Source organism: Muntiacus reevesi, chromosome 2 (assembly GCF_963930625.1).
Source record: "Muntiacus reevesi chromosome 2, mMunRee1.1, whole genome shotgun sequence".
NCBI lineage: Eukaryota > Metazoa > Chordata > Mammalia > Artiodactyla > Cervidae > Muntiacus > Muntiacus reevesi.
In genome coordinates, this window is record NC_089250.1 from 60,825,909 (window position 1) to 60,850,654 (window position 24,746).

The window sequence follows — 24,746 nt, forward strand, 5'->3', positions numbered from 1 at the left end:
TCTCAGATACTCATGCTCACAGTCAGGACATCCTATGCTCATCGCCCTCCATCCCCAGCAATAAAAAGCCATTTCTGCACCTCCTGTGTGGTCTGTTGCATTCCTTCCATTGGGATTTCAGGGAAGGCAAGGTATGGGCAATCAGGGCAGCGGAGACCTGGATCCAAAGCTGGAAGGGAATTTTGGTATTATCCAGCCCCATTTCCTTGTCTTACGAACGGGACCACTGAGGCCCAGGATGGGCAAGAAGGTGACCTGAGGTCATGTAGAGACGGCCTCACTCTGCTTCTGCTGCGCCACCGCCATGACGGAGCGCTGCCTTCGCCAGCACACCTGACCTCATGACCTCCTCACAACAACCTTCTGTTCTTGTCTCCATTTTACAGGTTAGGAAACTGAGGTTCATAAAGGACAAGTGACTCATCTAGGTTACAGGGTGGCGACTGGCAGGACTAGGATTTAAACCCATGGTTATGGGATCCCTTGCTCAGAGAGGTGATGTCCTATCTCCCAGTACTCAGATACCTCTCCCCAGCGCCCAGCAGGTCTCGATGTCCTGGCCTTGATCTCTCCCAACCAGAACTGATGAGGTCCCTCTTGGGGCCCTTCTGTCTCCTCAATGTGCAAGCCCTCAGTTTCACCTTTGCCTTGAATGTGGTGCACAGCACCCTTTATTCACAGCTGCATCACTGCTGAGAGGACGGACCCAAGCTATCACCTCAGGGTCCCTGAGCCTCTCCTTTCCAGGAGGCCATCTGACTTTCCTGCCAAGAGGCCCAGGGAACATTTTTCCATGTTGCCAAGGAGTCATCTCAGTGCTATGTGCAATTCTGTGAGCGAAGAATGACTGTCGTCTTCATGGGAGACTTGGGTTAAAAGAGGCCAGGGTCACACAGAGGCCTTCACCAGCTGCTGCTTCACTCAAGAACCTTCTATCTAAAGGATGCCTCACAAGGTCAGGTCATCTCAGGAGGCCCTTGAGCCCCTGGGGCAGCTGGGGGTCCTTGGACCAGCTCTCCCAAGAGACTTCAGTTCAGGCTGTGCCGGGGCTTCTAACACAGCGTGAGGGGAGAGGTTGGACAGAGCTGAGCATGACTTGGCCTCTGCTGTTGCCAGCTGTGTGATCTCAGCCAACTTACTTAACCTCTCAGAACCAGTCCTCTCACCTGCTCAATGGAGTTAACAGCAAAACCTCCCTCGTTGTGTTGACGTGAGAATGAAATGAGTCAATGAGTGGAAAGTGCTTTACCAGAGTCTGACCCTGGTGAGCACAAATAGATGTCAGCCTCGACACACAGGAATTACTGTCAAACAGTGTTGAGAAAGCACATATGAAGTCTTTATACACTGCATCTCATTAAATTCTGATTTCTACTGAGTGATTCAGTGAATGGTTCTTGGAGGAGGTGTGGCAACTGAGTCTCAGAGAGGGAAAGTAACTTCTCCAGGGCCACACAGCCAGTCAGAGGCAAAGCTAGGTTTCAGGTGAAGTCAGTCTCTTCCAGAGCTGGTTCTTCCCATGCTGGGTATAGCAAAGGGATGACCACTTTCCTCTCTGCCTATATTTTGTGACAATCCCAACTCCCACAACAGCACACAGGGAGGTCTCACAATTCAGGGCTTCTCTTGAGCAGTGGCCCACTCGGGTCAGTGCTGAACCTCTGTCCAGGCTGTCCCACCCCCTGGTCATCATTCCTTCCCTCCCTCCAGCTTCTCAATCCTCCTCTGCCCACCACTCTGCTCGGGACCTGTCTCCTGGTAAGTAGGGGCCAGTCCTCAATATTGCCCCAACAATGAGACTATGTTTTCCAACCGGTAGCTCTGCCCAAGCTACCTTGTCATCCTTGTCCCCTACAGACAGAGGGTTCAGGAAGTGTCAGCTCTCATAAAAACAGTTTACACTTTTTTTAGTAATCTTTTCCCCATTTTTTGGTGAGAAAATTGACATTCAACACTGTATAATTTGAAGACAACAGTTTGATTTCTGTGCAATAGGTTAAGCTAATATTCAAGTTCTCATATGGATACAATAAGAAAGAAAAACAGTTTTTTCTTGTGATGAGAACTCTTAGAATTTGCTCTCTTAACAAACTTTCTATATATCGTATATCACTGCTAGCTATAGGTACCATGCTGTACATAATATCCCTAGTGCTAAAATGTGAAGAATAGAAATAAATACCTACATAAAGAAGCAAGAAAAATCCAAATAAACAACCTACCAATGTGCCTTAAGGGATTAGAAAAAGAAGAATAACTAAGACCTAAATAACCACTCAAGGAGTACAATAAAGATTACAATAGGAATAAATTAAATAAGAAGAGAAAAATAATTGAAAATATTAACCAAACTAATATTGGTGCTTTGAAAATGTAAAAGAAATTGAAAAATCCTGGGCTAGATCTCATGACTCACAAGGGGGCTTTAGGTCTTCACATGTTGCCTGGGTCTGCTTTGTCCTCAAGATAGTATTTATATACAAATATTTTGGCAAAGTTCACTAGAAAAAGAAGCTGTACAAAGGGGATGAGACAAAATATTGTTATAGTGCCTTGGTCTAAGTGTGCCTGAAGTCCTCCTTGACACAAAAATTTCAGTTCAAATACATGTCTCACTTCCTTTTTTTTTTTTTTTTTTATTCTTGAAGCCAGGGAGAGTCAGCTCCTGCCATTCAAATCGACAGGAAGTCCTGGAGGCACATTTGTAGACTCGTCTTCCTCCTCCAATCTGATGCCTACTCGAGGGTCACACAACCACACTGGAAACATAACAGATATCAAAGTCACAGGAGAGCTTAGAGGTCATCATTTTAACCTCTTTGCTGGAAAGTCTAGGGAGACTGTGACCCAGGCAGGCGAATGGCTTGGCACTGCGGGTGCACTTTCGCCATTGGTGCTCACGACAACCCACATAGTAGGCATGGAAAACCTCATTTTCCAGTTGAGGACACTGAGGTCCAGGGAAGGGAGGTGGCTGGTCTAGGTCTCATAAGCATGGAAACCCAGCATTTGCATCCACAGGGATGGTCAGGTCATATTGAGACCAGCTGGTGGGGCAGGTGAGAACTTGGACTTGAATATCTGCTTATTCCTCGACGTCTGCTGTTTGAGTTGGTTGTTACGCCTGGTGGATTGGGCCCATGTCAACACGGAACACCTGGTCCAGGAAGCCCAGATGGGTGCCCACTTGGCATCGGGCTTATAGCACCAGCAGAGACCTCTGGGTCACCTGTGCCCATCTCCTCCGGTCCCCTACCTGCATCTCAGTAGGAACCGGATGAACTCAGCTAGGACAAAGTACAAGCAGGGCTGGAGGCTTGAGGAGCTAGCCTTCCTCACCGTAACTGTGGTCCCAGCATCAGAGCACAGAGCAGGGGAGGGTGGCAGCCCAGGTGCCCAAGCCTGGTGCTGGGACATGGAGGACCCCATCCAGCTGAGCCTTGGGTCTGTCAGCAGACCACCCTCCACACTGTCTGAGCCTAGTTTATACACATCTGGGGTCCCTCTTCCCCTGGTTGTGGGCACAGAGCTGAGGGATCTGAAGAAAATCTTGTGGAGAGAATTGTTCTCACCTCAAAACTGCAACCCAGTGGGTGGAGAGTGATATAATGAACTCAGACCTGGAGTTGGCCCCAGGCTTCTGCTGCCCTCTTGTAAAATGGGTAAACAACCTGGTACCTGGATCCCCGTGGCAAAATGGAAATTAAAAGGGTACCAAGGGGACGGTGGTCAGACCTCAGTTCTGGATTCGGGCAGACTGCTTTCTAATCCACTCTTTCCCTGTTGCTGGCTTGAGGCCTGGACAAGGGGCTTCATCTCCCTGAACCTCAGATCCCTAGTGTGCAAAATGAGACCAAGTGTGGGAGTCTCCGCCCAGGTGTGCTGTGAGGACGTAGAGGGGTAGTGTGTGCAGGCTCCTAATACACGGTTACAACACTGATGATGATGTTATAATTATACCTCAGGTGTCCCATCTGTACCTGACCCCACTGCACAGGGTTATGGAGAGGATGAAGGGAGGAGATCAAGCATCCAATATGCATTATGCTTAGTCAATGGAAACCAGATTTCTTATTTTGTGCACTATAAAGACCACATGACCTAGATGGGCTCAGACTTCCTGTATACCTGTGTCTATAAATTCTGGCTCCCTGGTGACTGGTGTATAAGCTTTGGCAGGTGAATTTCCTCACTAAGCCTCAGCTTCCTGTCAGGACCATGTTAGAGATTCCAAGAACTCTGGTATCATGTACACCTCAATAATTTCAGGGGCTGGATGGAGCTTTCTACAGAGAAGCCCTGCTAGGCACTCCTGGGCTTGGAGGGCTGGACTGATTAGTGATATCTGCCCCAAGTTCAGGAGGGGAGAGTAGAACGACTGCATGTTCGCCAGATCAGGACCAGGTCATCTCTAATGGGCCCTCCAGCCCGTGATGGGCGCATGGACACCACATGTTCACGGAGGTTGGGACTCTGGGACCTGCCTAGTGCTGTGGGGTAGAGGAGGGACCCTGATCTGGGTTCTTGGCTTGGCTCAGTTTATAACCTGTTTTGTGACTCTGAGTAAGATGTTCATTTTCTCCAGGGTCTCCATTTCCTCTAACTACAAAATGAATAGAGGCTTCCTGCTACACATTTGACTCCTCGGTGTTCCAAAAGGTGGTCAGGAATGTCTGGGGGCTACTTGCTACATTCCCTCCAGCTGGAGCAACGTGCATAGCGGAGAAACCTCGGGCCAGCCCAGCCCACACCCTTAGCCGCTACACATACCTGTGGTCACCTGCGGGGCCAGAGAGAAGGGAAGGGTGGGTTCTAATGCAGCAGAAGTGCCCCGTGTCTGGGGAGAGGCTGACATGAACAGAAAGTACTTGAAAACAGAGCAACGTGCTCTCCCTCAGGGAAGTCAGCCATGGGCAGGGTCCCTGACCTGTGTGTTATAATAACACGGACAAGAACACGTCAGGGAGCATGTGTTCATCAGCTTTGCTCACAAGGCATTGTTATGGCACAGGGGACACGTCAGGGAACAAAATAGATGAGATCCCTGCCTAGTGGGGCTCCCACTCCAATGGACGAGGAAGAAAGCAAATCTTTAGGGACCGCATGTCCAGATTTATACATGTTGACTGTGTACCCTTCAGACCAGTTCAGCGATGTAGGTACACCCATTTGCCCTATTTACAGGTGAGTAAACTGAGTCTCTAAGAGGGAAAGATCATAAGGCTAGTAAGTGAACAGCACTCTGATTTGCTTACAGCCTCATCTACTTTCAAGAACTACACACACAGCCCCTTGTCTCCCTCCCTATTTTCCAGGGCTCCTGAATGCTGCCTTAGGTCACAACTCACAGCTATGTATTGCAGTGATAGCAATTATGACGATCTCTATTATTCATGGAGCACCTTCCTCAGCCAGGGCTGGGTTGGGCTCTCTACTGACATTTCCTCATTTAGTGCCCCTAGCTGCTCTTCTAAGGTAGAGGATAATCTAGTGCTCCTTTTCACGGTTGAAAGCAAAAAATAACAGAGCTCCAAGAGGTTATGACATTTACCTGCTGTCACATCACCAACAAGGAAAAGTTCTGGGATGTACATCCCAGGATGACCTAGAGCAAGCTTTTTGTACTGTTGCAAGTAAAACGCATAGATTCCTTGATGGGTAACATTTTAATTAATCAGCATTAAAAATGCTTATGCAAGCTGTAATGAATATTTATTGAAAATGTGCTCTGTGTCAGGGCCTGGCCATGAAGCCTGTGGTTTTGGCCATTATGGAGTCAGAGAGGAGGTGGTTATCACTGTGCCCAAGGAGCTGGTGGGATTCATGCTCAAAGCAAGAGTGTGGGGCGGCCCAGCAGGTGGGAGGGTAGCAAGTATCCCTTAGATGTTCCTGACCACCTCTCAGACCCCGAGGGGTCAGCCATGTAGCAGGGAACCTCTGTTCATTTTGTAGTTAGAGGCAACAGAGACCTTGGGAGAAAATGAACATGTGACTCAGAGTCACAAAGCAGGTTCTTTACTGGCCAAGACTGGAACCCAGATAAGGGTCTTCATCTCCTTCTCCCAGCACCAGGCAGGTCCCAGAATTCCACCCTCCATGAACGTGTGGTGTTGGTGTGCCCATCGCTGGATAAAGGGCCTCTTGGATATGACCTGGTCCCACAGTGGCACACATGCAGTGCCTCCACTCTCCCCTCCCAAACTTGTGGCAGACATCACTAATCAATCCTTCCCTCCAAGTTCAGGAGCTGCCTGCGAGGGCTTCTTAACATAAAGCCCCACCCAATCCCTATATTCAATCAGATCGTATTTGAGACCATGGTACTGTCTTCACTAACTCAGCCCCAGAAGGAAAGCTTTGGTTTATGAGGAAGCACACCTGCCAAGGGCTATACACCATCACCCAAGGGAGCCAGGATTTGTGGACACTGGTATACTGGAGACCTGAGCCCATTTTATCTCATTCAGTCTTTACTGCACACAAAAGTAAGAAATGCAGTCAGTGAAGTTGCTCAGTCGTGTCTGACTCTTTGTGATCCCATGGACTATATACTACCAGGCTCCTCCATCCATGGAATTTTCCAAGCAAGAGTACTGGAGTGGGTTGTCATTTCCTTCTCCAGGGGATCTTCCCGATCTGGGGATCAAACTCAGCTCTGAGTTGCAGGCAGAAGCTTTGCCATCTGAGCTACCAGGGAAGCCCAAGAGATGCAGTAGCCATTGCTTAAGATTAACCATATTGAGTGCTTTATCTCACTTAGTCTTCTCCAAAACCCTCTGGGGTAGGACCACGTATTGATGGGAGACCTGGGTTGGACGGGAGTGAAATGGCCTGACAATAGAAACAACTGTCATCATCATTTCATCATTGGTGTTACTGCATATCAGGTACCTACTTCATGCTCAGCCCTTCATACACATTATCCCACCACATCCTCACCACACACCTGGAGTAGAATCCCATCTTTAGTCCCATTTCACACAAAGGGGACCTGAGGCTCATGGAGATGAAGATCCTTGTCCAGGCTGCATAGCCAGTAACAGGAGGAGAGGATTCAAACTCAGCTGGCCCAGCACTAGAGCCAGGGTATGAGCAGAGGTCCTTCAGTACCATTTTAATTTCCATTTGCCACCAGGATCCAAACACAGGTTGATTACCTATTTCACCAGCTGAAGCCTGGGGCCAACACCAGGTCTGAGCTCACTACATCACATTCAGTCCCCTGGGCTGTGTTCCTGAGTTGGGACAACTCTCTGCACAAGGTTTCTGCACAGCCCTCAGCTCTGTGCCCACAACCAGGAGAAGAGGGGCCTCAGATATTTGCAGAACTGAGCACAGTCTGGGAGGGTGGTCTGCTGAAGGGCCCAAGGCTCTGCTGGACAGGGTTTTCCATGTCCCTGGCTTAAGCTTGGGCACCTGCTCTGTGCTTTGATGATGGGACCAGAGTCAGAGTGAAGAAGGCTAACTCCTGAAACCTCTGGACCTACCCCTACATTCTTCCAACTGCTATCATGTCCAGGACAGGGTTCCAGGTTTCTACTGAGATGCAGGTGGGAAAATGGAGGAGACAACCCTGGGTGACTAGGGGGTGCTCCCAACCTAATCCCAAGTGGGCATGCATTTGCACTTCCAGGACCAGGTGTTCAGGGTTGACCAGGGCACAATGCACCAGGCATTACAACCAATTCAAACAGCAGAGGTCAAGGAATAAACAGGGTATTCAAGTCCAAGGACTCTCTTGCCCCCACCAGCTGGCCTCAATGTGATGTGTGTGAAATGTCCTTTCCTGGGGACCCAAATTCTGGGCCCTGTTCTTGTGAGACCTGGGCCAGTCACCTCCTTTCCCTAAACCTCTGTTTACCTCAACCGGAAAGTGGGTCTTTCTGAACCTCCTCATGCAGTTGTCCTGAGCACCAGTTGGGAAAGAGGAACTGCAGTGCCAAGCCCGGGCCCTGACACTCTCCTGCCCCTACTGGGAGCTGGGCATCACGGCTAATGAGTGCCACTCACTGCTGCCTGCAGAGGACAAAAAAAGCTGGCTTTGTCCTGGGTGTGGTCTGTGATGAGAAACTACCCAGCGCCAGCCAGTGTGACTCCAGGAGGCCATAACCAGGTGGATGTGGGTCTTGGAAGGACAGGCCGGTGAGAAAAGGAAAGAGGCAGGAAGCCTGAGGGAACCATATCCCCATGCGGTAGCCAGACTCAGGGAGAAAAAAAAACCTGGGAGCAAGAGTCATACACATGTGCCACAGTGGTCTTCAAATGAGAGACCAAGGAAATTTCCAATCATGGCTCACAGTCACATCAAGTCACACAGGATGTTAGCAGTCATCTGGTCAAATTACCAAGCATCTCTAAGGATGGGACCCTCACTACCTTATCAGGGAGTGGATGGCCATCAGATGCCACAGAGATGCTTGGAGCATTCTAGAGCCAGGTCAGGGTCTTGGGACCCATGTGAGAGGAAAGCCCTAGAGGACAGGGTGGTAACAACTTGCTGAGGGCAGAGAACAAGTGGAAGAGCCAAATGATAATGATCTGCTGTGACAGAAGCCAGCAAGAAGCTGTGCTCGGGGAAGATGGGGAGGGACCACCTCAGGTGAACCGTCATAGAGGTTGCAAGGTGATGTCGAGAGCCAGGGACAGCTAGGCAGGTGAGTTCTGCAAAAAAGGTATGGTTTGTGTGGAGATCAAAGTCAGAAAAAGGGCTGACATCTTTCTGGAACAGAAGGAAGACAGTAAGAACCATGGAGGGAGAGGTAGATGAGTTTGGGGTGGCAGTGAACCGCACCACAAGGCCACGATAAGGATGCTATTTTGAAGCTGAGTGCTTCAACCTCTGGCCACTGCACTGAGAGTAGAGAGGCTGGGGGCAAGTGTGCATAGGAATCCTGCTTACGTGAGGGCACATATGGAGGCAGGGTTTGTTCACTCACAGGAGGAACTGTACTGACTAAATGGAGTAGGCAGACAGGGGAGGGTGGTCCTGAACTGAAAACATTTGCCCTAAGGCTGGCTCCACTGTGAGGGATTTTATGGAGAGCACTCAGACAGAGGTTTGGGAAGAATGACCTCACTGGTCACTGACCCTGACTCTGTGGGCCACAATTCTAGTCCCATCTTTGTCCTTATTTACTGGGGGACCTCAAGCTGGTTTCCAAATACTGATAGAATTAGTATCAGTAATTTCCCTCTGAGCCTGCGTTTCCAAATCCTGATGGACTTAAGCTGGATGATCACTATGGGTCCTTCTACCAGAACATTCTCCACTTCATCCATTCTCGATCTTTATCCCGACTTGCAATGGCCGCTGTCTTGGCAGCATGAGAACCTGCTCTTAGTCTTGGCACAAAGTCCTCTCCATATCCACTTATTCCAATTCAATCATCCTGGGTGACCTTTGCTTCGGAAGTCTCTCTGTATTCACTCTGGACAGGGGTTATTTTCATTGGAGTCTCCTTGGATGGCTCCGGACACAGGGCTTGTTTCCGGGGGCAGCCTCCCACCACATCACCATCCAGGAGATATAAGGGCCATCACCACCCAGCAGAATTCAGGAGTCTGTGCAGGGGAGCAAGGATTTTGTAAGTATTTTTCTCCAACTCTGTGAATGATGGGTTTTCTACCTATTGTCACTCCAGCTAAGGCCTTCAGAAGGCTTTGGGGGCAGGAGGCAGAGGGATTGGTCTAATCCAATTGTCTTGAGTAGTGTAAACTGAGAAATGGATTCAACTAGAAGTGCCAAACTGACATGAAAAACTTGCTCATGATGTGGTGCCCGTTTATGTGTTCATACTTTTATTCAGCAAACTATTTTGTTGTACTGAGCAAGGAGCAGAGTTTTTACTATGTGTAATGAATTCAATAGTGAGATACGTCACAATCCCTCCTCTAAGGGGTACACAGCCTGATGGGAATGGCAACCAAGTCTTCCCTAACTGGTACCCAGGACTTTGGTCATACATTGAAGGCAGCAAGATGATGGAGTGGGGCCCCCTAACCTAGACTCTGGGGAGAGGTCTAGAGTGATCTTCCTAGAGGACATGCTATCTTACTGAATTTGCAGAGTCAGTAAGAAGTGACTCAGGTAAAAATGAAAAGAAGAGGGAAATGTTCCAGGCAGAGGAAACAGCATGTGGTAAAGAGCACTGACCTGGAGTCAGGCATGATTTTTCAAATAGTAGCTCTTTCATTCACTAGTTGTTTATCTCTGGGCAAGTTGCTCTAGCTTTCTGACCTGGGCTGCCCATCTGTAAGAGAGGAAATAATCCAAGCACTGTTTAGTGTAAGAGTCAAAGGTGCTCATCCAAGATCCCGTTTCCCTGTGGATAATCCTCACTCCTGTTCCTCCCATGACTGTCCAGGTGTCAAGACAAGATGTTTCAGCTTTGGAAACTTGTTCTCTTGTGCGGCCTGCTCACTGGGACCTCAGCATCTCTTCTTAACAATCGTGGCAACAGTTTTCTGAGGACAGTGAATTCTGGTCTTATGAGCAGACGCGGCATCTTTGACAGTACACTTGAAAGTGAGTTAACAACTGGGATGGTCAGTGGCAGCTGGGAACTTCCTGCTAAATACTATGCCTGTATTACCAAAGGCTGTAGCAGGGACTCTCTTTATGGGCTGTTTACTAAGAGAGGTGACTAGTTGGTTCCTGGGTCTTTGTTTATTATTTTTCTAGAAACACGAAAAGATTAACTGAATATCACTTTACATCTTCAGTTCAGTTCAGTCACTCAGTTGCGTCTGACTCTTTGTGACCCCATGAATTGCAGCACTCCAGGCCTCCCTGTCCATCACTAACTCCTGGAGTTTACACAAACTCATGTCCATTGAGTCGGTGATGCCATCTTCTATCACGGTAAACTTTTCTAATATGTTCGTAGGATGAATTCCTAAAAGTGACATTTCAAAAGTTCAAAACTATGCATATTTTAAATTACAGCAGATATTGACAAATAATAATACCCTATGCTAACATTTTCTCCAATAACCTATGAGATTACCTTTTTTTCTACTTCCCTGACAGCACTGGTTTGAACAACTGAATTTTTTGCCAGTCTCACAGATGAAAGGTTATAATTCATGTCACTTAGCTTTTCTCTAATTCTGAAAGAATTCATTCATTTTTTTCATATTTTCACATTTTCACAATTATGGCTAATTACTTATATGGTTTATTTATATTTGTAGCATATTCTTTTGCTGGACCATTTAATTACTTAGTACTTTGTATTAACTAATTGGAAAAGGATTCCTACCTAGCCTAGGTAGCTTTAAAATTACCTACCTTTAAAGTTAATCACATTTTCTTGTAATTATGATTTCTTGAAAGAACTTGGCCTTCTTTTCAATTTCTGGAAACATTCCCAGCACTCTGACAAACTGCTTTATAGGAGAAACTAATCTCTGTATATGACTTCCTTTCAAACCTTGCCAGGGCTTAGGCAAATGTCAAAGTTATAGGAGGGACCCACTTTCCAGTTTCAGTGCTGACAAAACTGGGCTCGGAAGCAGAAGTGTCTGGATTATCTATGGGACCAGACAGAGTCTCTGTCTCTGTTTGCATCAATATAATTAGGTAGATATTGTCCATTGCAGAGCCAAATTGGAGTACTCTGATTACATGTCTTTTCCTGTAGCCTTTTGTGTGTTTTTTTGAGCTAGTTGTTGCCTTCCTGTTTCTCATTTGAATGCTTTTCTACACATATATTCTGAACTCTTTTCAACTGTGCCATTCTACATCTGCCATGTCACTTCCTCTATCAAATCCCTCTTTTCTCTGAAAGACCCTCTGTTAGTACTCTCTGTCCTCCTGCTCCTGAATGAATCACTGCTTTCTAAGCCTGTTATCCAGGGCTGCTACTTGCCACTTTAATAATTTGGAGCCATGTTTTTTCTTTGATTCTACATTTTCCATTTCTTATTTTGTTCTCAGTTTATTCTGTTTGTATGAGCATCTCCTTAATCTTCACTACTAGAAGCTGATGTGCAATCAATAACTACTGCCTGCTCAGTGGATTGATTGCTTTGTTGAAATGATGAGCATATATTTGCACGAAGGCAGTATACTAGGAACAAGTTCTCCTAGCTGCATGACTTTGGTCCATTTCTTAATCTTTTGATCCTTTATTTCCTCATCTGACAGTGCAGATAATAGTAATATCTATTTTATGGAGGTGTTACAATATGAAATAAAATAACCTAGAAAAGTAGTCTCATTAGTACCTGGTGCCTAGGAACTGTTTCTTAAGTTGTGTCCTACACTAAACAGAGATTGTTTTTGCAGTTATACTTCAGAGGTTGAAGACTGAATTGGAATCCAGGTGTTTGGATGAGGTTGTGGAGGAGACCCAGGAAACTGAGAATTTGTTGGAACAACTCATTTCTAGAATTTTTCAAGAAGTGAACAGTGATACAAGGTGAGTTAATACTTCATGTTGGGGATTTTTGTTACCAGAAAAGGGAATATGTATCTTTGGGGAGGTAAGTTTAATATAAAAGAAAGAAAGATGAATAAACCTTGTGTGTTCTTGCAGAGCAGAAGTGGTCTGAGGCCAGCTCTACAGAGCCTGGGAAAATTAGAGGCAGGGCTGCAGGGCCTGTCCAGGATCTCATGGGTCTGGACCTTCTCATTCGGTAATTTCATGTTCAGGAGGAAGGTTCTCTTCTCCCTCACCTCTATCTGTTTGCTGATGCCTAAAGTCCCTATAAGACTTTTCTTCTCTGAATATAGCTGAGTATAAAAGTCTGAATGGCCTCAGGAGAGAGAAAACTAGGATTCACACCATATAGGTGGCTTCACACATAACGTCTGGGAGTCAGGCAGTTCTGGGTTTAAAATCTGTCTCTGCATAAAAAGAATGAAATAATGCCGTCTGCAGCAACCAAAGTATGGACATAGAGGTTATCATACTAAATGAAGTAAGTCAGACGGAGGAAAAACAAATACCATATGATTCCACTTATGTATGGAATCTAAAATATGATACAAAAGATCTTATACAAAATAGACTTGTGGACATAAAAAGCAAACTCATGGTTACCAGAAGGGAAAACAATGTGGAGGATAAATTAGGAGTTTTGCATTAACATATATATGCTAAGTTGCTTCAGTCATGTCCAACTCCTGACAACCTTATGGACCATAGCCCACCAGGCTCCTCTGTCCATGGGGTCGTGCAGGCAAGGATACTGGAATGGGCTGCCATTTCCTACTCCAGGCATTAACATTTACACACTATTATATATACAATAAACAACCAACAAGGACCTACTATATAGCACAGGGAACTATACTCAGTATTTTGTAATAACCTATAATGGAAAAGAATCTGAATTAAAAATACCTCTATAATTATACACATCTATATCTGAAACACTCTGCTGTCTACCTGAAACTAACACAACATTGTAAAGCAACTATACATCAATTAAAAAAAAAGTTCTGGCTCTGACTCATATTCACCTTTGGCGTCTTGAGGGAAATCACAGCCATCTTATCCTCAGTCTGCCATGCCATCCAATGGAGAGAATCCAACCCCTGAGCAGGGCTCTCGTGAAGACCAAAGTAGGTGAAGTCCATGAGGCTCAAAACTCAGCACAACACTGGCAGAGAAGAGCCCAGCAAAGGTGGTCAACAGGAGTGACAAGGGTGAACTGTGGTTTTCACACAGGGTGAGAATCAGGAATGTCCAAGTCCCGGATATCACATTCGAGGCGACTTCTGACAACAGTGCTGACGTGAAGATCCCCATCACTACTAATGTCACCGTGAACCTGTGAGTAGCCTTAGAATCTGAGGTTTGGAAGAGGCAGTGAGGTATGGCCAATAGGTCTCCAACCTGGTATGAGGCACTTTTCCACCCTGCCGCCTTGGTCTCCCAATCAGTAAAATAAGGAGGCCTTTGCAACTCCCAAATCCTAACCTTTAAATTGTTCTAAGAAACATTGCCCAGAACGAAATCTTTTTTAAAAAATCCTCCATGGGGAAAAAAAAATCTTCCATGAAATATATTTCCAAAATCGTAAAACTTAATCTAATGCTATAAGTTGAAAATCGAGAAGACATGAACACTTTTAACCCTTTGGCAAAGTTTCCTCCAGCATCATTTTGTCTGTCAAGATTCTCTTTAAGTGGCAGTGACCAGTATGGGCCATATAGTAGTGTGCAGGTCATAATGAAGGGCATGTGAAACTTATATGGAAATTGTAATTTCTAAGTATTTTAATTACTTTATAAATAGAAAAAGAAAAGAAAACACAGATGTGTAGAAGAGTCTATAAATTAAGTGTACTGTGATTTCATTATTGAACTATCGTGAGATCTTGGAATAGTTCCTTAACCTCTCTATACCAAACATTTCCTCCCACTGAAAGTAGAGATAATGATAGTACTTTTCCCTCATGGTACTGCTGTCAAGATTAAAAGGCTTAATCCAGGTGAAATAGTTTTGTGAAGTACTAACACAGGGTTTGTACTCAAGAAATGTGAACAATTATTTTTAGTTTATTTATCGGTGTGATACTGTATGGAAATTTCATATTAGCTAAACCCATGTGGCCAGGAGAAGTAATACCTAATGTAAGAATGCAGATTCCATAAAAAATTTACACACTATTGACTTTATCCATTGACATCCCATGCAATGGCCATCTAGAGAGAGAGACTCGTGGGCAATGTGAAGAGACTTCTCCACCTTTGTTCACTGTGAATCTTATTTCCTGCAGGCCTCTGTTGGGTGACATTGTCAACCTGGGCCTCAAAGTGGACCTCCAAACTAGTGTCAGCATTGAAACTGATGCCGAGACTGGTGACTCCAAGGTGGTCGTGGGAGAATGCACCAACAACAACCCAGAAAGCATCTCACTCACGGTGTTGCACAGGTCAGGCCCACGCATCTCTGCAGAGCAAGGAATTCCAGAGGAGTTGGGGCCCATAATTTCAGCCCTATTCCTTGCCTGGGAGGGAGTAGAGTATGGTCAAAAAAGAGAGAGAGAGAGAGAGAGAGAGAGAGAGTTCAGACTCTGTAGTCAAGCTAGCTTTGCCACTCACTTGTGTCTTTGTAATCAGTTTAGCCTATAGAAGCTTTAGCTATCATATCTGTATACTAAGGTTGGTAATATTACCTAACTCATAGGCTACTATGTTGACTAAATGAGAAAAATGCTAGTGTTTGGCATACTCGGAGAATATTTGGCCAAGCACATACTAAGCTTTCAGTAATAATAATATCCATCCTGATTTTCTGTCTCTTGGTTCTTCCCATTACTAAGGTGGGAGTGTTGACCTCAAACCATTTCTGTGAATTTGTATATTTCACCTTTCAGCTTTATTTGTTTTTGCTTCGTGGTTTTTGAAGCTCTGTTGCGTGCACATTTAGCATTGTTATATCTACTTGAAGAAGAACTGACCTTTCTCTTATTATATAATGTCCCTCAAAAAATAATAATGATAACAGCAATAATAATATACTGTGTTTACCTTCTCGCCTCTAGTTAGGAGTGGGCAAGAAGAGTAATTTCTGCCATGGGCTCTAATTTCAGACTGCCTTAATCATCTTCCACTCAATGGAAGATTCCCAAAATGAGACATTGAAAAATTAATTCTCTCCATTTAAGTCACTGATCTCCAGTAACCCACAAAATCTAAATCTTAAACTGTATACTTGAAAAAGCTGGTTTAGTCCAGGGGTGAGGGTAGAGAGAAAAACACTGATCCTGGTCCTGGCTGGGAGGGGAGAAATGGTGTGGAAGCTGAAGATGGGGCAGGTTGGCCTTGGCAGGTATCAAGGCTGAGCAATGAGTAGAGGTCAGTCCATCCTGCTCCAAGAAGGGATCTGATCATCACAGATTGCCTAGAACCCCCCCAAAACCAAAGATAAGCTCTGCAGCCTACCATCACTTGGAAAGACTCAAAGTCCAAATGCCTGAGCCCAGCTGGACACTGCCTAGCGTCTAGCGCCAAGGAAATCATCCAGCCTACTGGGTCTCAGTGACCGTATCTGTGAAATGGCATTCCACTCTGCTGCTCCAAACCCTCAGGGGGGCTTTTCTCTCCACTTTGGGTGGAATCTCAGGCTCTCCCAGGGCCATCTAGGCCCTGCCTGATCTCGGTCCACCCTCATATCACTGTGCTCTCCCCCTTGCCCACTCTGCCCTAGACACGCTAGCTTTTGCTCTGAGCCTCAGATAAACTCCTTCCGCTCAAGACCTCTGATGGGCTGCTCTGGCACCTACAACACCTATCCTGCATCCCATCTCAATGTACATTTCATTATTCAGGGTCTAAAACAAGGTTCCTCCTATTTTCTCTTTCCAGATCTACTCTCACCCTTCTGAATACCTGTGACAAGTTGTCATTATATATTCAATCGTATGTTTACTTCATTTATTCTTCCAGCCAAAAATGTGTGGAGCATCTGCTCCATGCGAGACAGCCGCCATTCTGAGCCCTGAGGAATTTGTTGGTGACTGCAGGCCAGGACCTTGCTCTCATGGAGCTTATTCTCTTGAGGGGAAGGCAGACAGGCCTTCAGTCCAGCAGCAAGGAGCTCACATGGGGAATTTCAGATGGCAAAGATCCCTGAGGAGTGCAACACACTTAACAGAATGCAATAGTACAAAATGTTGCGAAGTCCTTCCTTAGACAAGCAGTCAGGAGGGCTGCCCTGAGGTGGTGAAAAGTATGCTGAGAGCTGAAGGTAGGAAGGAGCCAGCCTTAGGGAAGCTTGTTTAATATGGGGTTGGCCAAAAAATTTATTTGGGGTTTTCCATAAGATGTTATAGGAAACTCAGAACAAGCATTTTGGCCTCTAATATTTAGGTACCATAATAGGAGCTGTTTGTGCTTTGTTCATTACTGTGCCCCAGTTAGGCTTGGTTCCCAGCATAGTTGGTGTTCTGTAAATATATGCTGACAAATGAATGGATGACTAGATGGATGGATGCATAAAAGAATGGATGGATAGATGGAAGGATGAGGTCTCAGGGCTGTGATGAGACTCTCATGAGCTACTGGGGTGGGCTGCTGGTCAACCATGGGGTTCTAAGTGATGATCCCCCTGGGTAGTTCAAGTCACCTGACATCAAGGTGCTCCACCATCTTCACCCTCCTCCCACTGCTCCCACTTGACTGCTCTGCCAACTTCACTGACCTTTATCAATTTCCTCTCTTCTCCAGACGCTTTAGGCTGCTCAATGATGCTGTGGACTTTGCAGTCAACCTTGTAAGACAGTTGGTGTCCTCTGTAGTGCACGATGAGGTGAGTCCCCCACTCCTGGGGGTGCAGAGCCCGGATGGTGGGGGCAGGTGTGACATTCCATGGGTGGGCTGCACTCTCTGGGCACCTTCCTTTCTGAGGGGCCAACTTCCCTTTGAGCTGTCAGTTGCTACCTCCCCCCTGCCCCACCTCGCTTTACTCAGCCTGGCCTGGGGAGAAGAGGAGCCCAACATGAGCTGAAATTACTGGGTCCCACATCTGAAACATTTGCCATATCCATGCCACTGCCAATAGGACTTTTATCTAATATTTTTCTTATTTCAATACAACTTTACTTAATTTATTTAAATACCAAAACTATATATACCATAGGTCAGATTCCTATGTATCATACAAAACTGTATGTACAATGTGCCCTAAATTCCAAAGATTCTAAACTATTCACTCTAGAAGGGGGCTAGGAATCTAGGTTTATTTATTTATTTTATTCCTTCAGGAGGCCCTGAGATTTACTTAACTGGAGGGTCACTGCTCAAACTGTGATCGTCAGACCATCAGCACTGACCTTCCCTGGGCATTTTTTAGAATACAGACTCTTAGGTCCCACTCCAGACCTGGTGCTCATTAATTTGACTTTTAACAAGATTCTTGGGGAATTGTATGCACACAACATTGTGAGAAACACTTCTCTACGGTTCCCAGGGCCCCATTTGACCCTTGAGGTTTCAGAGTCCAAAGGACAAGGTTTCTAAGAGCACAGGGATCAGGGATGCTTATAGTCTAGATACTTAAGGTACTGGGATTCTAATGTTCTGAGGTTTTTAGGGTTCCAGGGTCCTCTGGATCTCAGATATGGGCATTCTAGGTTTCCTCTGTTCTAGACTCCTAAGGGTCAGAAGTTCTCAGGCCCCAAGTAGTGAGCATCTCTGCAGATGGTGGGCAGGGTGCTCATAGCAGATAATAACCAGGCCTCTTCCTTCTCCGTCTCTCCTCTCCCTCCTCACCTCCTGACCTCTTTCTTTCCTTCCCTCTTTCCAATTCTCTCTCTGTGTGTCTCTCTCTTTCCCTGGCTCTGTGTGACCCTCAGCTGTGCCCACGAATCCGTGAACTCCTTGAAAGCCTGGATGCAGAATGTGTTAGGAAACTCATCGGTAAGTCACAGCCTGGGGAAGCGGGGAGGGGGCTCCCTCTGCAGCCTCACTGGGGATGGTATGCCACTCTATGCCTACAGCACCAGCAGTTCTGGTCAGGGGATCCTGGAGAAGCTGAGGACCCTTCATCCTGAGCAAGTCAGGAGAGTGTGGTTGGAGGGGTCCCTGCAGACTAGGGTCTCTGTCGGCCTTTGAGAGCTTCTGCTGCCCTCCTTCCCACTGGCAGAAACTGCTGCCCAGAATGATGTGAGAAAGAGGACGGGCCAGATCTGGGTTCAAACCCTGGATCTGCTACTTAGCAACTGTGCAGTCCTGGTCAACTAGCTCCGCCTCTCTGAGCCTTGGGTTCCTCCCAGGTGAAAGGAGATTGTAAACACGGCTTAGCTGATGAATGGATTTAAAGAAAAATCAGCGAGAGCCTAATACCCAGTAGGCATTGATGATAAACACCATCCCTTCCCTTCCCCTTCTTATGAGGAGGTGTGGTTTCACCCTCAGCCCATGGTAACTTTCCTTGACCTGAATCTGTAGCATGGCTGGCGTTGCTGGGGCTGTGGGCAACAGAAATGGGATGAGTGAAGCATGAGGGTCCTGGAGGCAGTTCTTCTAGAAAATAGCCACAGACCTAGTTCTTTGGGCCATTGCTCTATGCTTCTTATTTACTATCTCACTGGATCCTTGCAATGACCCTGTGGGGATGGGTAGTATTATCAGAGAGATGGCTCAGAGAGATGGAGTGATACACAAGAGGTCCCATGGCTGTCAAGTCTGACCTGCTGGAGGGTGGCAGTCACTGGTGTCTGATTTGTATTCAGCTTTCCAGTGCTGGAGCCTGAGAACTGCTACTAATTGTGTTCTTTAGGTGAGCCTCAGAACACCCAACAGGAAACTGAAGCGCGCAGATGAGGAAAACTGCTAGGATGCCTGCCTGCTGGTGAGGGCTGGGTCCAGGCCCCAGGGCTGAGGGAGACACCCCAGAGGGGGCTGTGGAGAAGCAGAAACAAGCTTGGCTTCTCCTCTTTCTCTAGTGGCAGACTGAGCCCTGATCTTGGTCACAGACCAATTCCTGACCCTCAATCACACATGCAGATTTTGCTTGATTCTGTTCGCTGACTGAGCCTGGAACAGTCAGACTGAGCTTTGACTCCAGTCGTTGACTGAGCCCTGACACTGGTCACAGATAGAGACCAGATCGCATCTCAGTCTGATTCCTGATCCTGATCATACACTGAGCCCTGAACCCTGGCTCCTCTGGGCCCTGATCAGTCTTTTCACATCAGTCACTGTTGCTAAGGTGAGGGTGTGGGAGAGTGAGGGGATGAGGAGGGGTCAGTGCCAGGTGCCAGAGAAAGATCCCAAACCACAGGTGCCGGTCCCTCCCCGAGCCTCAGAGCTCACAGGGTTTGGGGGAAGCACTCCTGCAGCCATGTCTGGTGAATGCAGGAACAGGTAAGGGTCCCAGGGTGTCCATGCCTCACACCAGGGTCTCCTTCCAGATCGGTTCCCAGGACTTGACTGAATCTCTGTTCCAGTTTCCTCTGGGATGGTTGGTGCTGCTGGGATGGACCATCCCCCAGGAGTGACAACTGAGTCCAGTCAAAGGACACCTCTCAGATACACGTGCTCACAGTTAGGACATCCTATGCTCGTCACCCTCCACCCCCAGCAATAAAAAGCCTTTTCAGCACTTTCTGTGTGGTCCATTGCATTCCTTCCATTGGGATTTTGGGGGGTGTGGGATATGTGCAACCAGGTAAGCAGAGACCTGGATTCGAAGCTCAAGGGAGCTTGGGGATTATCCAGCCTCACCTCCTTGTCTTACAAACAGGAAAACTGAGGCCCAGGATGAGCAAGAAAGTGACCTGAGATGTCACAGAGACAGCCTCAGTCTGCTTCCGCTACAGCACCACCATGATGGGGGGCTGCCTTCTCCAGTACACCTGATCACATGACCTCCTCACAGCACCCTTCTGCTCTTGTCCCCATTGTACAGATGAGGAAACTGAGGCTCATAGAGGACAAGAGACACATCAAGGTTACAGGGTAGTAAGTGGCAGGACTAGTAATTTAAAGCCGTGGCTATGGGGTCACTTGCTCAGGGAGGTGATGTCCCATCTCCCAGTACTCAGCCACCTCTCCCCAGCCCCTGCAGGCCCTGCTGTCCTGGCTTTGGTCTCTTCCACCCAGGACTGCTGAGGTCCTTTTGTGGCCCTTCTTCCTCCCCAACATGCATGCCTTCAGTTTCCCCTTTGCCCTGGAGTGGTGGCTCAGACTATAAAGTGTCTGCCTGCAGTGCTAGAGACCTGGGTCCAATTCCTGGGTCAGGAAGATCCTCTAGAAAAGGAAATGGCAACCCACTCCAGTACTCTTCCCTGGAAAATCCCATGATCAGAGGGGCCTGGTAGGCTACTGTCCACGGGGTTGCAAAGAGTCAAACACAACTGAGAGACTTTACTTATTTACTTACTGCTGCATCAGCTCTGCAGAGGACTGACCCAGGCTATCACCTCAGGGACCTTGGGCCTCTCCTTTCCAGGAGGCCATCTCACTTTCCTGCCAAGAGGCCCAGGACACATTTTCCCCTAATGCCAAGGAGTCATCTCAGTGCTGTGTGCAATTCTGTGAGGAAGAACTACTGTCATCCTCACGGGAGACTTGGGTTAATGGAGGCCAGGGTCACACAGTGGCTGCTTTACTCAGGGGCCTTCTGTCTGAAGGCTGCCTCATGAGGTCGAGTCACCCCAGGGGACCCTTGAACCCCCAGGGCAGCTGGGGGGCCTTGGACCAGCTCTCCTGAACTGAGCACCTCAGTTCAGCCTGTGCCAGGGCTCCTGACACAGCATAAGGTGAGAGGTAGGACAGATCTGGCCCCTGCTCATTGCTAGCTGTGTGATCTCAGGCAACTTACTAGAACCACACTTCTCCTACCTCCCCAATGCGCTTAACAGTAAAACCTCCATTGCGCTGTTGTGATGATTGAATGAATCAATGTGTAGAAAATGCTTAAACAGAATCTAAGACCTGGTGAGCACAAGATGAATGTCAGCCTCGACACACTGGAATTACTGTCAAATGGTGTTGAGAAATCCCATGTTCAATCTTTATACACTGTATCTCATTCAATTCTGATTTCTACCGAGTGATGCAGTGAATGGTTCTTGGAGTAGATGTGACAACTAAGTCTCAGAGAGGTGAAGGGACTTCTCCAGGGCCACACAAGCTGGTCAGAGGCAAAGCTGGATTCTATTTGAAGTCAGCTTTCTCCAGAGCTGGTTTTTCCCCTGCTGGCCATGGCAAAGATGAGAGTTTTCCTCTCAGTCTATATTTGTGACAACCCTAACTCCCACAAACTAAGATCATGGCATCCAGTCCCATCACTTCATAGAAAATAGATGGGGAAACAGTGGAAACAGTGGCTGACTTTATTTTGGGGGGCTCCAAAATCACTGCAGATGGTGATTGCAGCCATGAAATTAAAAGACTCTTACTCCTTGGAAGGAAAGTTATGACCAACCTAGAAAGCATATCAAAAATCAGAGACATTACTTTGTCACAAAGGTTCATCTAGTCAAGGCTATGGTTTTTCCAGTAGTCATGTATGGGTGTGAGAGTTGGACTATAAAGAAATCTGAGCACTGAAGAATTGATGCTTTTCAACTGTGGTGTTGGAGAAGACTCTTGAGTCCCTTGGACTGCAAGGAGATCCAACCAGTCCATCCTAAAGGAGATCAGTCCTGGGTGTTCATTGGAAGGACTGATGTTGAAGCTGAAACTCCAATACTTTGGCCACCTGATGCGAAGGGCTGACTCGTTTGAAAAGACCCTGATGCAGGGAAAGATTGAGAGCAGGAGGAGAAAGGAACGACAGAGTGTGAGATGGCTGGATGGCATCACCGACTCAATGGACATAGGTTTGGGTAGACTCTGGGAGTTGGTGATGGACAGGGAGGCCTGGCATGCTGTGGTTCATGGGGTGACAAGAAGTCAGACCCGACTGAGCGACTGAAGTGAACTAACTCCCACAACAGTGCACAAGGAGGTCTCACGATTCAGGGCTTCTCTTGAGCAGTAGCCCACTCAGGTCAGTGCTGAGGCTCTGTCCAGGCTGTTCCACCAGCTGGAACATCACTCCTTCTCTCCCTCCTTCTGTTTCAATCCTCAGCCCTCCGACTCTGCTCAGGAGCTGACTCCTGATAAGTGGGGGCCACTCCTCAATGTTTCCCCAACTAAGAGACCATGTTTTCCAGCTGGTAGGTCTACCCAAGCTACCTTGTCATCATTGTCTCATACAGACAGAGGGTGCAGGAGGTGTCAGCTCTCATAATAATGGTTTACACATTTTAATAATCTTTTTTTCCATTTTTAGTGAGAAATAATTGACACTCATCACTGTATAAGTTGAAGGCATTGGTTTGATTTCTGTGTACTATGAAATGATTATGACAATAGGCTCAGCTAACATTCATCTTCTCATATAGATGAAAAATTCAGAAAAAAAGAGAAACATTTTTTCATTGTGATGAGAACTCCTAGGGTTTAACCTCAGCAACAGTCCTGTATATCATGCATCACTGTCAACTCTAGTCATCATGTTGTACATTACATACTCAGTATTCATATGTTCAAAATTGTAAGTTTGTATTTTTGACCATTTTCTTCCAATTTCCTCTCCTCCTACTCTTCACCTCTGGTAATCACATCTGATTTCTTTTTCTATGAGTTTGCTTTTGTTTTTAGTTTCCAATTATAAATGAGATCACACAGTATAGGTCTTTTTCTAACTTACTTCATTTAGGATAATGTCTTTAAGATCCAGCCATGTAGTCACAAACAGTAGGATTTCATCATTTTTAATGACTGAATAATATTCTCTCTCTCTGTGTGTGTAAATATATACATATATATACAATATATATTATATATACCATAATTTCTTTATCCATTCATCCATCAGTGAATATTTAAGTGTTTCCAAGTGCACTGCTATAATCATAGGGGTGCAGAGATCTTTACGAGTCAGTGGTTTCATTTCTTTTGGAAGTATTTCCAGAAGTATTGATAAAATTGCTGAAACATATGGCTCTGAACTCTTAGTTGGGATAGTTTTCATTGCTGATTCAATCTCCTTACTAGTAATCAGTTTACTCACATTTTCTATTTCTCCCTGATTCAGTCATGGAAAATTGTATATTTCTAAGAATTTTTCCATTTCTTTTAGGTTGTCTGGTTTGTTAACATTATAATTGCTCATAGTAGCCTCTCAGAATTCTTTGAATTTCTATGGAATCTCTTGTAACATCTCCTTTTTCACTTATAATTTTGTTCATTTGTGTCATTTCTCTTTTTTCCTTGTTAGTCCAGCTAAGAGTTTATCAATTTCATTTACCTTTTCAAAGAACCGACTACCAGTTTGGTTAATATTTTCTATAATTTTTCTCTTCACTGTTTCATTTACTCCAGTTCTGATCTTTATTAGGTTCTTTTCTTGAGCTTAGTTTATCTTCGCTTTCATGAATAGTTTTATTTTTATTTTTGGTCTGCATATTGGCTTTTTAAAGTGATTTAACTTCCAATTTTGATTTCCTACCTCCTGTATCTTCTGGCTTCTTTTCTACTTTGAGATTTTTCAATATTTCCTTTTGGATAGGTTTAGTATTGCTGTGTTCTTTTAGTTTTTGCTTCCCTGAGAAACTATTTAGTTCTCTCTTATTCTAAATGACAATCTTATTGGGGAGAGTATTCTAGGTTGCAAGGCTTTGAATATGTTTATATACACTCCCATGCTGTTTATATAGGGGAGTGTCCCTGTGTAGCTTGTGTGAGCTTAATTTTCCTTGGCCCGAGGGATGTTTGGAGGTTGGATGCTTGCTGTCTCTTTCCTCAGCATATGCTGGCCATTGTTCCCAGGGTGAGTGCCTGGGGAGGTGGGGGCCACAGCTGGTGCCCAATCGCAGGCCCCTCAATGGATCAGCAGTCCGCACCCACCTCTGGAGACTGAGATGGAAGCAGTGACTTGCACCTGCCTTGGAATTCATGTGGCTGATGCCCTGCTGCCTGAGAGCATACACTCATGGAGAAAGACGCTCCTAAGGCAATCCCCCCGCCCTCTTCATGGGCCACCCAACAACGGTGCCTCGCCTCATTGAGGCCCAGGCTTCTTCCCGTACTCCCTTGGTTGAGGAGAACCACACCCTTGTCCCCTCAGACTGTCTCCAGGCAACTAATCTATGTCCAGCCCCCAGCTGACTTCTGAAGCGCAAATCTCAGCACCTAGCCCTCGCCCTCCCTGACAGAGAAGCATCTCAGGCTGCGGAGTCTGGCAGCAACGACAACCGCCTGTGCGGGTCCCTCTCCAACTGACCCTCCAGAAACC

At 46.3% G+C, this 24,746-nt stretch overlaps 1 protein-coding gene across 1 annotated transcript; it reads left to right on the forward strand.

The window, feature by feature from the left end:
- Window positions 1-10,377: 10,377 nt before the first annotated feature.
- Window positions 10,378-19,279, forward strand: LOC136157968 (short palate, lung and nasal epithelium carcinoma-associated protein 2A-like). Its single transcript, XM_065919756.1, has 7 exons — window positions 10,378-10,525; window positions 12,290-12,422; window positions 13,677-13,781; window positions 14,731-14,886; window positions 17,183-17,264; window positions 18,310-18,373; window positions 19,236-19,279. Exons 1-7 carry the CDS (start codon window positions 10,378-10,380, stop codon window positions 19,277-19,279), a joined length of 732 nt encoding a protein of 243 aa, XP_065775828.1.
- The last annotated feature ends 5,467 nt before the right edge of the window (window positions 19,280-24,746 follow it).

Bases quoted from the DNA above. Each gene is read 5' to 3' on its own strand.
- LOC136157968 (XM_065919756.1), top strand. From the start codon at position 10,378: ATGTTTCAGCTTTGGAAACTTGTTCTCTTGTGCGGCCTGCTCACTGGG. The intron at 10,526-12,289 runs GTGAGTTAACAA...TTGTTTTTGCAG, and splicing joins CTTTGACAGTACACTTGAAA to TTATACTTCAGAGGTTGAAG. The intron at 12,423-13,676 runs GTGAGTTAATAC...GTTTTCACACAG, and splicing joins GAAGTGAACAGTGATACAAG to GGTGAGAATCAGGAATGTCC.